The sequence below is a fragment of the Plectrocnemia conspersa genome, unplaced genomic scaffold (genome assembly GCF_051122295.1).
Source record: "Plectrocnemia conspersa isolate PC_06_02 unplaced genomic scaffold, ASM5112229v1 ptg000001l, whole genome shotgun sequence".
Lineage (NCBI taxonomy): Eukaryota > Metazoa > Arthropoda > Insecta > Trichoptera > Polycentropodidae > Plectrocnemia > Plectrocnemia conspersa.
The window spans coordinates 22,738,610-22,754,918 of NW_028277165.1; the positions used below are offsets into that span (position 1 = coordinate 22,738,610).

A 16,309-nucleotide genomic window follows, 5' to 3' on the forward strand; every position below is an offset into this window, starting at 1 on the left:
AAAATAGTTGTACTGTCAGCATACATTTAATATTAAAATTAAAACCATCGTGGCCTGACAGGTTGACCTAATGCGTCACGATGGGCAAAAGCATGAAATATATTAAAATTAAAAAATAAATACATAAACTGGGATATCATTTGTATATAACTTAAGAAAAATCAGCCTGATCAAATTTTCCTGATATATTCCATCTGGAGGGTTAATTATTTAGTGAAACAACAAAGCTTCTATTGCTCATGTATTAACTTTTAAAGCGTAACAGATATTCAAATGCTTTATATTTGTACATATTGTGAGTTAAACTGTTAAACAATACTGTATCGAAAGCCTGTTCTATATCTAACATTAAAAAGATTCATACTCTTTTTTATATTAAGATTTTCATGATTTCAACCTTATATATAATAAGTATTACGCCTACTAAATTTTTTACGATAATTATTTCGTAAAAAAGATCTTGACACTTGTTTTGTTTATAGCGTTATTGGGAAATAAAAGTTTTATTTCAACTAGCCAATAACGGATAAATTTTATATATTTTAATTTACAAATGGCGTTTCTTCCTTCTGCTTTAAACTTACGTCAATATTTTTTTATAAATAGAAACAAGTTGGCAAAGCAATATAATATCAATTATAAAAAAATAATAAAAAAATAATCAATAATTAAACCACGCATATGTATTATATTTTTGAGCGTTAGTATGTCACGTAAATAGAAACACCACAATATTTTTTCTAAAAGTGTTATTTTAAAATTATTATGAAACAATAAAATAGTTTCGCACCGATCCACCCGAGCGTAGCTATCATTCACGACAGCCCAAGTAGGAGGTTAGGTCTTGCCTTAGTCCGCGCAGTTGCTAATAGTCTAAAACTCTTGAGCCTTATGCAGCTATTTAACTAAAGATTAACACGTTTATATCAAACACACCGCAAAGTTTTAATTTGTCACGTAACGCGAACCCTAACAAAAACGGCAGTATAGCAACTAAATTTAAAAAATCTTTATAAATTCAATTTTAAATATTTCTAGTTTATATTATATAGGAAATAAGCATTCCTACATCCGAAACAAATATCACCCAAAATATACGCAATAAGATGCTTCAATCTAAATTTAAAACGAAATTAGCAGTAAAGGGTTAACCGTAGCAAATTTCGGTTTCTCCGCCTACGATGCGACGTTTCAGTTAGTACTTTCAAGATAAACACCCCTAGGAAATCTAGATTAGACGGCTCGGATGCGTCGTTATTTTCAGTAAACGCGTAAAAAGGGTGCGACAATATAAATTTGTAACGAAAAGGAAAAAAAGAGCAGCGGATTTATGGTCGGGCGGCCGCTATACGTATGAGGTCGTACGAGGGTTAAGGGCTTCGGATTACGGCGTTGCCAAATATTCTACGGTCGATTTATTGGTTTCATAAAAATTTTGAGCAACATAAGGTTCGGAACGTCAGTTGCCCGGATTCATGGTTGTTGCGCCAAAGTGCCTGCTTTTAAAAGTGTACTACAAAAGCGAAAAAGCTTTTAACGGGCCATAAATTCAATTAGACTCGCCCTACTGAATTTAGGCATGTTAATTTGTATTAGATACCCTGTGGAAACATATTTTAATTAGTTTTTATTGAATAAATAAAATTGAGTATAAATTTTATATTCACAGTAAACCTTTGGAAGGTTTGAAATTTATAATCAAGTTACCGTATATTTATAGCAAAAACGATATAAAAAAATTTAAAAATGTTACATTTACTAAATTAAAATTATATTAAAAATAAAATTAAAAAATGTCTAGATTTTTATGGTCAGAATAGTGTAGTCTGTACGGCCACGGGCGCAAGTCACAGCAGCAAACTCAAATTTTTATTTATAAAAATGCGAGATTATTAAAAAACGAACCCTAGCACGTGTATAATGGATTAAATATATGTCACTGAAAAGTCTGGTGGTTTTAATACACACACTTGTAAATATTCATTATGTCGATTGAGCTTTGAATTTAGTACAAAGATCTTAACTGATATTTACAAGTACGCCAATAGCAATTTTACCGGTGATGTTAAAAAAATAATACATCCGAATAAAGCCCATTGATATATCAATGTGATTTATTTTTCCTTTTGCCCCAAAGCCTGTTTTGAAAAATACATCTTTTATACCGAAATAGGACACGAAAAATAAATTCCAATATCTGTGTAATACGAGGATTATTTTTGAGGCTAGTAAAAATTCAAGCATTATTTTCACTTTAAATATACGTAACTTGAGTTAACAAAGCCTTTTTTGCTGTATGTAATGTAATGCTTGCAGTGTGTTAGTGCAAATTAATGATTAGGCTTATTACGATATTTGCATGTGATGAAAATAGTTAAAAAAAATATTATTATATGGGTTGAATAATTTATGAACTTAAGTAATTGCAATAACTGTCTGGAATCAGAAACTACAAGACACTTATATTTTATTTTAATTTTTTATTACAAATATGACTACTCAAAGTAGATCTTACGGACTACCCTATTCCGACCTAAAGAATGTATTCAATACTAAAAGGAAACTAAGCGCAATAATATAATGTGTTTAGAAAGTGTCAATGGCGCGATTAACCAGTGGTTTATCGCAATTTCTATCGTGTTTAGGAGATAAAATTAGTAATTATAAAATAATTGTAATTTTGATAGATCAGCAGATTAGGTTTTCATAGATGTTCCTAATCTTACGAATAAATATCAATTAATTTAAATCTAGCTAGGTAGTACATATTATGAATAAAAAATCTCTGATAATGAGCTCATAAAAAAAATCATATATGTATATATAAAATAATATTTTTCAGATATTGAATGACTGTATTTTGAAATAACACCCTTTGTTGATTCATTAAGATAACAATATAAATTGTAATAAGCTGTGTTAAACTAAAACGAAATTTATTTACACTTTTGTATAATGTCATTTTTAATATCCCTTGAAAAGTATTTCAATTTTACTATAATAAATTTGTTGATACGTTAAGAAAACACTGATATTTTTAATAAGTTGTGACAAACTAAAACAAAATTTACTTACATAGGAATAAATAAACCATAAAAATTATCCAAATGGTCTTACATTATTAAAATTAATGCACATGATTATAATTTTTATTATAGTATATATTTCATATTTCGTTGAGCGCACCGCTGCGGTATTTTCGACTGAGGATAATAAAATATTATTCCACATTTTTTACGGTTCATAATGGCGGATGTAAGGTAGTAATATGGTAATGTCGCCGAGCTGAAGAGGAAAATAATAAAGATAAAAAATATTCCCGGGAAATATTCTCTAATCGGATTTGTAAACACGAAATTTCAGATATTTCCAACGATGCGCCATATTTTATTAGCAAATTAAGCCGTTAAAAAAACTCACGCAATTATTTTTAATATTTTATTTGATCCTTTAGTTTCCAGGATCAATGAGTTTATGCTCGATAACGTCTATGTTCAAACCATTGTTTTGTGTTCAATTCACGGAAGGAATGGTCCGAATACAATAACGTACAAAGTTAGACCTTTGCTAATCCTTTTTGCTGCTACTAATTACGTTTGAGAGCAATAAAAATTTACTCCCGCAATACGAATTAGGTTATTAACATGAATAATGTAGCCTCTTAAGCGAAGCGGGATGAATATAAAATTTAATTATTTTTTGGAGGCTGCTCTCGGTTTAATATTTTCGTTATGTTTTCTTATTTCAATCATACCGTTCATGATCTAAATAGTGCAACCTCTAATTTATGTTCTGGATATTTATAAAATTGTTTTTGATGCAATAATACAAAATTTTTGTTAACTAGAAATCAATCGTGAAATGCAATGCTGTAGATCAGTATATTGTAAAAATGTATTTTTGGTGAAGTTAATGACATATTAAAACGGCTTATAAAAGTTAAAGGTATGCGACAAGGTAGGTAATTTTCATTAATTCTGTAAATTTTTCGAAAATATAAAATATCAATAGCCAAGAAGAACGGATCAAGTTTATATTTTAGCTATTATATATATAGTATATGCATGTAAAATACTTTATATTAGCATCAGGCGCGTATGGTAAGATACATTCCATTTCGCTCACTCGCGTGTTAAGTAACGAGAGTGAGTAAGAAGAAGTGGGTGTGCGTCACATGCGTTTTGCACGCAGAAGAGTTGTTTTACGTATACTTTAAGTATTATAGTCATTGTATTTTTCATTAATTAATTGAGCAAAATAAAAATATGTCTTGGATGAAGCAGCAGAATAATTAAAATATAACATAATAAATTAATATGGCTATTTAGAAAAAAGCGCTAATGAAGTTTTATGAAATTCGAAGTGAATTTTTAGTATTTTTTATATATACATAGCACAAAATAATTAAAGACAAAATTTTATTGAATCTTTCGTAGGTAATCATTCACATCTGGCAGAGTTTTTATAAAGTGCAATTAAATGAACTCAAAAGCTTTAATACAAAAGATAAATTTATATCTTTTAAGAGAAAACTAAAATTTTAGATTTCTACAGTTAAACACAATAACTGTTTTTTCGTTTCACATTAATGCTTAAATAAATTAAATTTAAAGTAGATGAATAAATTTCTAAAATATTTTTGAAACACTTCTATGTCATAAAAACAACTGTTTTTTAATATTTTAAAAAACTAGTTATGACAGTTTCTGGGTTCTGAATTTATTTTACGTGACAGGTAAGCCAGTAGGCTTATATGCAGTGATTTAATAAACCTGTTTGATCAAAAAAATGACACTCTGATTTGAAACAAAAATTCACAGATTAGCCATTAAATTATTTTTGGTTAACTTGTCAAAAATGTACCCTAGTTTGCCAAAATATTACATAACAAATTGATTTCAAGATCAATGTCATAAGGAACTTTATTATAATCACTTTTATTTTGTGCTATGCTCTACATAATTTATAAGTTAATATTTATTTCTCATCATTTCAATTTTAATTATATATTATTACCTATCTACAAAATAAGCAAGGCGTTTTGTTAAAATTTTAAGAATTATGAAGTGTTTCATCGCAGGAGAAGTTTGGGAAATCCTGTTATAAAAAAAAAGGATTTTAAATAGTTTAAAAACCAACTAAATGTAAGTTTAATCACACTTTTTAGGACTATCATAAATATTTTTTTCTTATTTATACATATGTACGTTATATTCTCTATTAGCTAAATAAGCTACTTATTAGAGATTTTTATGCCATATACAGTAGACCCCCCAATAACACGGTAAATTGGGGTCTTTCTATTTGGGTGCACGTTACTTTGTGTGTGAGCGAGCCTAATGTAGGATATATTTAGTTTTATATTTTTACATATTTTTTAATAAATTTTCTGTTGTAGCCTGACAAGCGTAAGCCCAATGCGTCACAATGTGGTAAATCTGTACCAACTGAGTAAGTCAATCAGATATAATGAATAACTAAAAGTAAGTATTATCCACGGTGACATCAATATTAATAATAATTATTATGTATAATATAATTTATAACCAATAGATTATAATAGCACATTTTATATAAATAAAAATTCAAGTGACGCTGCCGGGGCTCGAACCAACAACCTCAGAGTTACTAATCTGAGATGTTACGGACTACGCTATTCCGTCCTATATATATCTCATCACACGCGAATGATTCGTACATACGCATTGCAAAAGTATTTTGGAGTATTTTATAGTCCCTCAACTACACGCTCCCAAATAGCACGTCTGAAATTTACCGTGTTATTAGGGGGTCTACTGTATACACATTTCTCCTGAGCTTAATTAATCGATTGGAATAATAATAATATAATGATCTATAATTCAATTTTTTTTTAAATAAGAGTTATTTGTTTATTTTGTTCACTCGAATTTAAAAAATATTTTTTTACGGTCCTATAAAGCTTAAATCATACCGATACAAAATAATTAGGGCATTGAAACAATTTATATTAAATAGAGCAAAGAATTTTTAATTAAAATGCTTGTTAACAATATACCCGTTGTTCCAAATATGTACGAGTTTCCGATATCGTTTGTTTGAAAGGTGAACTAAACGCCCGGTTAAATAAACGGTATTGTATTATATATTGAATATCATACTGAAAACTACAAAATAAAACAAATATTTTCTTTCCGCGTTTTTCCGATAAACCATTGGGCACAAATTTTGTGATTTTTTCAATCCACGGAAAACGGATGAAATGTAAGCTTTATTGAATTTATTTGCCTGAATTGGGTTTGTATTGCGAGCAAACATCCAGACGAGACCACATAATGTACAAATTGGAAATAGGGCACTTAAAACCTATTTAAAGTACCATCGCCTACGACAAACAATCCAACTACGCGACCTGCTTACCCTCTCTATCTACGAAACGTTTATATATATGTATACATATAAAGTTTTTGGGTTTGCATTGTATCACAGGATGTGTAGCACATACACAAGAATACACTAAGGGCATTTAACCCCTTATAGGATTGAATTGCCATCGATTCGAGGAAGGCACCTTTAAGGAGACAATGTCTGAAAGGGCAATCAAAGTGGGTTTGAAGCAAATCTATCCATGATTGGAAACACGTGTGACTTCGTTTAAATATATAATATTAAAAATCGTTCAATTTATATATATATTCCTTGAATAAAAAGTAATTATATATATATACATATATCACATATGGCTATGCAGTGCCTAAATATGTTTTAGACGTTAATGGCACTATGCAAAATTAATGCAAAGTGGATGACCACTTGAACGTGCCACGTGTTCGTAAGTGTACGTATCTTAAGTACCATAAAATTAATATATCTATAAATATATATATATATACACTTTTGATATTAAAAATAAAATAAAATATAAAACCTTAATTAATTTTTTTATTCCATACTGACTTAACATTCATGTAAATTGAACAATAAGTTACGTTATATAATGCTCGTCTTTCGCATTTATCTCCGCCATAATTCTCTTTTAGTCGACGTACACATCAAGCGGCTCACTAAAAAGCCCAGGGTAATTGAGACCCCAAAGCGCACACGTGTACTAGTATTTTTTTATGTCGCCAAAGGGCTCGTATATACGTGTCAGATCGGGCTCAAGACACAAACACACAGGGACACGTGGACGCAATAAAATTTTCTCGCGCCATTTGCAAAAAAAGAACCCCGCCGCCCATAAAATGGGTGTTGCGAAATGAGTTTTTTTCTCTTCTCGCTTCTACCCTCGAAGTGAAAAGAGAGGAATGCTTTGGACACACGTGGATTGTTCGTTGGGGATTAATCACAAAAAATTCTGCAAATAGCGTGAAAGAGTTTTTATAGTTGTAATAGCTGTGACGAATCTGTTTACAAATAAAGCAAATGACTCTTACATTATAAACGTTTACAAAATACGATTATTTTAGAGCATCTGCAGCGTTAAGGTTACTAAATTAAATAGTTAAAAAAATATATGGTCGATAGTGAGAATACTTCGTTTCATTTAACAGAGTCACTTTGAGGCTTATCTCGTATTTCACAACGGTATTTCAATGGTCATATACGTTCCAACTAATTTTTTATTTCGACACTCGCAGCGCACAGACATCTTCATATTGCACATAATTTGTTACTATATTACAAAAAAACTCTCCAGGGAAATGCTTAGTTTCTGGGAGAAAGAAAAAAGGTAAAATATATAAATTAGGAATTTGTTATTATTTATATAGACTGATTTAATTTTAATAATAATAAAAAAATAGGAATATTTCATATAATATTAATATATATATATGAATTTCAAGTCTGCGTAGCCGTTATCGTTTTGTCAGAATGCTTCGAGGATTAGTTCACCTTAAATATCCCATTCTTGTTAAAGGAGTAGGAACATTTAAATAAGGATGTATTATGGACGTACAAAATGACGGCGAACATTTTGCGCTCATTGTCTCAAAGAGTTAATTAAACTCGGGAACAATTGTCGTATTGTTTATTCGCGAGTCCGTTATGGGTTAAGGGGGTGGCGACAAAACGCAATATCCATTATTCGCAATTATGACAATTATCGAAGCAAACACGGACGTATTAATAATGTGAATGTGTGTTTTGACGTTATTGTGCGAACATTTAATACTTGGTTGCATTAAGCTTTTGTCAGAGATAATACAGAGTGGCCCAAAATAATACACAATATTTTGAATGAATAAATAATATATAGAGGGATAAACTCTATTCATTCAGCTTTTCAATTAATAGTCCATAAAGCCACTGAAATTGACAACCGTTTAAAAAAGATTGCCTCTTTGAACTTTCACATCAATATAATGGACTTTAGATTAGCTTTCTTTTGAAGTTTTTATTTTTGTATATTTCGTATTAAAATTTTATATCTTTAAATAAAAATATGTCAATCATTTGTGTAAAATTTACTGAAAGGTAAATAAATAAAATTTGATACATACAGATTATAATAAATTAAGAGAGTTTGATTATTTCTAAGACGCCTGATTGTTAGTTTTATAATTTGCTTGTATCAAAATATGACAAGACCAAGTAAAGTCAGTATGCATCTAGGAATATTTACTGCCGACAATCATCGATTGAGCATAAATTTTATTAAAACATTTTTTGCATTACTAAAAAAATATATTAAATTAGAATTATATTCCCTAAAAAAATCATGCATGTATCAGTATAAATAAATAATACTTTTCAATAGCAAATAAATACAAACAGGATCTATAAATTTATAATATTTTAATAAAAATTCCATCCATTTTTAAACGGATACGAAACTATGTATTATATTATTTCTCTATCCTATAACTGAATTCTACTGTAAATGCTATAAAAACAGTAAAGTTGCGTGGGTCTGTCCTTTTTCACGCATGAGGCACCCTTACAAGTATCGAAGCGTGATTCTTGCTATGTCGCTTCGATACCCGTGAACGTACCTATGTATATTCATGCGTGAAAAGGGACGGAGAGAATGTGGCCATTGAAATTTCAGATCATTCAAAATTAATATTCATCACTTGCGTAAATATGTGGCAAATGTAATATATAGAGTAATGCTAAATACTAGAGATTCATCCCTGGAATTATCTTAAAAAAATAAGTCTCAAATCCTGGAAAAGAACATAAAAATATCTCAAGATTTAATATGTTTTGCCAAATTAAAATTGTATTTCATAATATGTATATTATTCCACGGTTCAATTACATGCCAGTTTTTATTAAAAAAAATCAATATATATATATTGAAGTAACTTTTTAATTAAAAGTTGAACTAAATTCGAATTATTGATAAAAATTAATGAAATATTAAATAAAACTTGAAACGTCATATTTTTATTTAACGATTAACTGATATTAATTTATGTATGGCTTTTATCAAATCATTAAAAATTAGCTACAAAATACAATTTTGCGGCATACGATATTGCTAAAAATAAAATCAGATCAGATCAATTTATAAAAATCGTCTATTATTCGTTTAATAATACATAAATAAATTAAAAATCACTGTATAATTTTTTTGTATTATAATATGTGAATTTATATTTTAAAGACTGAGTTCAACAAAGTAATTAAATACATTTTATGTGATCTTACTATAAACATTTTGTATGCATCAGTATCTGCTTAAAACAATTCATGAGAGTTCAAGAATAAAGCTTATCAAGAAGACAATATATATTTATGCACATTATTGCTTATATGATTGATATTGACATATGTATTGCGATGGTTGCTCTCAACCCCATATATAATAATGTATATGTACATTCTTTGCCCTAGTATTGATCCAACATCCAATATTTTTTGATCTCGTTCAACTGCAGATCGTCGAATATATTTGCTCAATAAAATTGATACGCTTTCCTTATATAACTGTCTCTACAATTTCATCTAGCTTATAGAATGTGACAAAATGATAAAAGTTTCATCTGGATCGCATCCGGATGCTATAAACTGCTGCTATCACACACCTGTAATGGCTGAGAGCAATTCCGAGATCTTTGCCGACACGTAAAAGCACTTTGGATTTTCGAATGCACTTATTGATATAAATATTCAACTTGACGCCTCGTTTCGTACCAAGCGTACTACTTATTCGTAGCTTTTGTGCTGAAATGCTGAAATTTTCAACTCTCCAATTCCGATATCTTAAGGGAATTGCATTCTGAGACACTTTGTTTGTGCCGAATCGGATCCAATTCGAGTCGGTAAGCTCGGAAACGTTTGGTATTTGTGCATTGCATCTCAAATCGCGTTTGATGCTAACAAAATCAAAGGTTTTTTAAAGGGATAGCTTAGAAAATACTCTCATGAGAATTTAATTCCCAGCAAAACTGATATTTGTATTTATTTCATGAATTTTATTTATTTACAAAATAACTTTCAAACAATACTTTATTACAAATAAAATTGTAATACAAAAGGTAATGACTTTTGGGAAAAAAAAATTTTAACTAACAAGCATTAAATTGTTTATCATGTCTTATGATTTCATACTTTTATTGCTAATCTAATTTTAGTATAAATACAGATATTATGCAATTTAATTTTAGGAATACTATAGCTAAAAATATAATATGAAACCTTATGTATAACTTTGTGCTTATAATATAACAAGCTAATGTGAAACAATCATGCATTTTTTGTATTAAAAAAGGAGCGTTTTCAAGCGCTGACGTTCTGGTCGCAACGGACAAGAATAAAGGACACGATTGCGACTCTCTAGGGCACTCAATGTCTCACAACCAAAAGTCATTAGAAATTCATAAATTTTTGACACTTTATTAAGTAAATAATACGCTGATAATGAGATGAATTGTATCCCAAAGCTTTAAGTTGAAATATACTAGGACCAGGTATTCTAATGCAAAAAAATAAAAATAAAATTCTTTCTAATAACAAGGAGTATTTCTATTCACTTGGATTTTAAGCAATAAATCTATATTTGAGGACACTATGAATTATCGTATCGTACAGAACTTGAATCAACAATAAATTATTAAAGTGACACGCGCTCCGCATAACTAAGCCGAGCATTTTTGCCACTGTATTTGGCGATTTGCATACAAAATTTTAATCTCTACCCGAAAATCACTTTTAAGTCATTGACATAAGTATTTCTGCCTAAAACAACTCTTCCTAAAAAATCTGACAAAGTGATGATTGTTAATTAATTGTCGATCGACCGCGACTCCAAATATTTCTGTTTACGATATTCAGCATATTAGAAATATTCTCAGTTCGCAAAAAAAAGAGCAGAGGACCCAGAATGAATCCCTGTAGTACTCTAGAATCAGCAAAGTACTCATAGGAGCGACGATTTCTATAGCTCGCATGACGGTGACTTGAGTAACATGAAAAAACCGAAGTTTCCTAAATATATTTAAAACCAAAAAAATAGTTTCAAATCTATAATAAATTATAAATTTAATTTATTTTATTATTCTAAAAAAAAATTAGCTACACTAAAAAATAACAATATCAACATTTAAAATAAAAAAAAATTAAAGATTCATTTTTTTTATATTTTTTTTCTCATTTGCAGCAGCGAGCTTTCGGGGTGCTCACTACCAACTGTGGCACAACCGTCACTCAAACATATTACAAATCATCGATATTATCATTTAGACTCAAATAATTATATAATATATTAACCCTAAACTAGCAATGCAATTACCATAATTTTAATACATAAATGGTATAAAACCAAGTATAATATTAATGCGTAGTTATATTATTAACCTTTTTAAAATATAATTTTTTTGACAATGAATAGAAAACACTCCTATACTACAAGTATATTAATTTACTGACGAAAAATAAATTTTAAGCGTGATAATATAACTTTTGATTATAATGTTACGCAAATAAAATCAATTCGCACAAATATAATATACTCTAAGCCTTGCGCCTGAGTTAACAAATTTCCCGAATCAAACAAATCACAATAGCGAACTTACTAAACAAATTTAAAAGTAAATAATTAATTTGACTCACCTGTAATTTCTCAGCGTAGAAAACGAGACTGGCGAATACCACGATGCCGAGAACCAGGAAGAACACCAAGAGAGTCAATTCCTTGGCTGAGGCTTTGAAGGTATGGATTAGGATTTTCAAACCGGGCGAGTGCCTTGTCAGTTTGAACAATCTCAAAATTTTTATGATGGATATAAACTCTAAAATGTCAGTTTTATCGTTGGTCTTCGGCAACATGCTAGTCTCTACTATTACGTCCATGTAGAAACTCAGTGTTGCTATGAAGTCGATTATGTTCACTGGTGACTTGATGAACTCAATGATGTTCGGAGCAACCTGAAAAAATAATAAACATAAATCTTTGTGTTTAATGTCTGATAAGTACTTAAGGTTAGTTCCTTAGAGGAACTCCGCTGATTGAGGCAGAATTTTGGACAATTGCTCCTTTGTGAAAGTTTGAACATTTTAATCAAAGTTGGGCACATAGTCCTTACTTCGCTCCGGGCTTCGGTTTGAACCGTTACTTATTAAACATTATGATGAACTTAGATTATTAATTAATTTTAATAATATATATACAAATGGAATAGTATTTATATATTTTGTATTAGATTTGCCACAATCACTTACATTTCAAAACATTGTGAGGTATTTGTAAATGTTTTTATAGTTATAACGCAAAAGAGATCAAAACAATTATCAAAGATTAAAACTTTTAATTGATTTTTATTTTCATTACAATAATAAATTACTGCGATTTTTAAATGCTATATATTATAAATTCTTATGAGTAATAAATATATTGATATATATTATAAAATAATGATCCTTTGGAAATGTAAAACGATATTTATTTCAAACGTTATACAAGTGTAAGTCTTTATTCGACAAATAAAAACTACACTTAGGAAATATAGATAACTATTAAAATTAAAATTCATATTAAAAATATTATTAATATTAAAGATTGTTTAAAATAGATTTTTATTTATATAAAGACCTAATGAATCATTATATTGTATATTTTATCGTCTATCCTAATTTTGTAAATTTAAGCGCTTTGTGTTACTTAACAATGTTAAATATTTACAATAGCATTTTTATGTTTTATAATGAAACAGCAAATGATAAAATATTTTTAAGGTACTTTTGCTCAAAATGCCTTTGTGGTAAATCAACATTTTCGTTTCGCACGTTTGTGTGTATTATGTACGCATAGTAACACACCTACATTAAATAAATGTGGGAAATTCAAACAATGCATTTAAATGAGTAAAATTATTTTTTATATATATATATATGTTACTGTCTATTTTATGGACATTCAATACTAAAAAAAATTAACTTACCACTGATCTCACAGCCAATTCTATTGTAAACCAAACGTTGCAAACGAGCTCCACATAAAAGAAAGCTCTGTGTGGTTGTCCATGGTGCCATCGATTCGCGTCACTCTCACCCCATCGATTCACATTATGCTGGTACCTATACTGATTTCTAGTATTGGCATTAGCGTAATAGCTCGTATATTCGGTCGATCTTTTGATCCTGTTGATAGTAGAAGGCTCGTCTTCGCTTGTATTATAAACAGTCTTTAAATTCTTATCCTCTTTCCTATGCTCTTCGACGTCCCACGTAACGTTGGTCGAATTGTTTACTGTATAGTTTGACGTTATCACAGGGTTGTATATGGTATATTCTACCCTAAGGTCAGGATGTGTCTTGAGGCAGAACGACAGAACTGAGACGCATATGAAGAAGACTGATATCACGGATATGACCTGGAAAAAAATACACCGTTAAACTTTATTTATTTAACTTAAACTTTTTGAGCACGGCGTTCAAATTGCAATTTATAAATTTTCACAAAGCTTAAAGTAAAATTGTACTATCCGTAACTACTTAAACGCCTGACAAAGTTACATAACGTATTTTTAAAAAATGATGGTACTTAATATTTTACACAAATCCTTATATACTTCTTTAGAAGTTTGTGTTTGTTATTGTTGTTGTTTGCGAGTTTAATTTCGCACGGATCACGTGAAAGGTCAAATCACGCTTTAAATTTTAATGTTTTTGCCATTTTTCACAGACAATAACGACCGCAATAAAAATCATTTGCGACATTATATAATATTCATGATGGCCTTTCCTGCTTTTTTAATGTATGAATTCAGAGCGTAAATAACGAATACACGAAGTTAAATTATTCGACTGTGAATACTAAAATAAAGCTTGTATTTTTAAATTTGATGCTAGACGATTTAATTTCTGAAATAACTCAATTATAAGAACTTTATAATTATCTCAGTGTTCTCAGCTTACATTCTAAATTTTTTATATGCAATAAGAAAAACTGCTTTTCATTATTACGTATTCAATATATATTTGACAAATATACAAATAGCGAGTAATTATATTGTACGAAGATAAACATAGTAAATGCAATACCGGTAGTACTGGTAATACCGGTATTAGTGCCAAAATCGACCTTTAATAATACCGGTATTTCAAAATAAAATACCGGTAATGCCGATTTTTTTCAAATTTGTTCATTTTATTTGCTAAAAACGATATTTCCATTGCTTATAAGTCTTAGAAAACAACAATGCTTACATTGCTTAAAAGCTGAAGCTGAGAATAAAATAATGTTCGTTGCAGAGTATTAACCTAAGTAGTGCTATCGATATAGGATATTATGCAGTATTTACGTATTTTTTATTCTATGATATTACAAAAAATATTTATAATTTTATTCATGGGACTGAAAACATAATAAATAAATAAGTATACGAAAGATAAATCTTTCGAGAATATATATTATTGAGTTATCTTAAAATAAATATTAAATGTGCAGTGATTATAAGCAATAACCACATAAATATGTTTTTTAAATGATATATGTTACATTTTAAACAAACATATTTTTAATTTTCTATACACTAATATATCATAAGTTTATTTTAGATAATCATAATTAACTAAAATAATGAGTAATATAGGAATATATTTTATTAAAATAAATTGGCAAGTGGCGATTTGGTCCTTGGTAAAAATATTTAGGAGGCATCCATAAGGGGTCAATCAAAAACGATATTTTTCAATACATATTGTAGCAAAAACACCCTTATTTTAAAAATCTTTTTTTCAACAATATAATTAATTATTGAAAATGAAGAAATAAATGGGACAAAAAGCTTTTTGTATACAGTTTTCTAAATGATTTTTATTAGTACTGGTAGACAACACAATAAAGGATCAGCGTATAAATTATTTTTAGAAGTACCTGAATATAAGGAAGATTGTTTAAAAGCTTAGCACGAACTTGTTTTAAAGCTTAAAGCACGAACTATGCATAAATAGACAGGCAGATAATTGGTCATAAATATCAGCCACTCAAATAGAAATTTGTCTTGCTTGTTAATTTTATATCCCCAAAAAAACATTAAGATATTATGGCAGCTACTTCTAATGCATAAAATGGCGGCAGTACATTTTGCTTGATAATATTTTAAATATTTCACTTTGATTTAACCAAAATTAAGGTAGGGTTTTACTCTAAATTATTTTTCCTTTTTAATGGTCAATCGAAATTAATCATCTTGTTCATGATGGATTCTGTATTTGCACAAATTTCGTAAAATCAATATCTCCAAAATAATGTCAAAAATCCATTACAAAGCCATCCAATTATTAAAAGTGGAAACATGTCGAACTTATTTTGTTCTAATTTTGATTTCCATAGCTCATTTTTTTGTGGATTTTTACACTTTTCCCTGTAAATGCATTTGTAGTTATTTTAACAATAAAATGTTCGTTCCTAAGCATATTTGCCTATTCATCATAATTTTCATCAAAAAAAATTGCAATCTCTTCTGTGAGTTCAATCACCTTTTGAATCACTTTTGTACGAGATAACTAGTGCACTTTAAAATAGTATAGAAGTGAGGTGTAATTAGCATCCATACCTTCACACACATTTTAAATGACTCTTCTAATGTAGTTTATAACTTTCGCAACTCTCGTAAAAATGTTGTTAAATTCCTCGCTCATATTTTTTGACATAATACGTTCAGATAACTTCAAATGCTTCTTTTTTAAGACCCGCTTGATGCAGTTATTTCACTTTATTTCGTTCTCTTTTTCAGAACCGACAAGTTTACTGCATATTATTTTTACTAAATAAATTCGCATAGCAACAATGAATAGACATACGTTACAAAGTAATCATTAATAAATTAATTTCTGGCCGTAACATTTTTCAATATTTCAATCACTTGATTTGTTTATG

At 29.0% G+C, this 16,309-nt stretch overlaps 1 protein-coding gene across 1 annotated transcript in view; it reads right to left on the bottom strand.

Annotated features, from left to right (window-relative positions):
• The window catches only part of LOC148239263 (potassium voltage-gated channel protein Shaw-like), a 204,591-nt gene that overhangs the window by 52,151 nt on the left and 136,131 nt on the right, over positions 1 to 16,309 (bottom strand). The window contains exons 6-7 of the mRNA XM_088183931.1: positions 13,368 to 13,799; positions 12,040 to 12,354 (exon numbers count right to left, since the gene is read on the bottom strand). Of these exons, the coding sequence (XP_088040057.1) occupies positions 12,040 to 12,354; positions 13,368 to 13,799 (747 nt within the window). The remainder of the gene's footprint in view (positions 1 to 12,039; positions 12,355 to 13,367; positions 13,800 to 16,309) is intronic.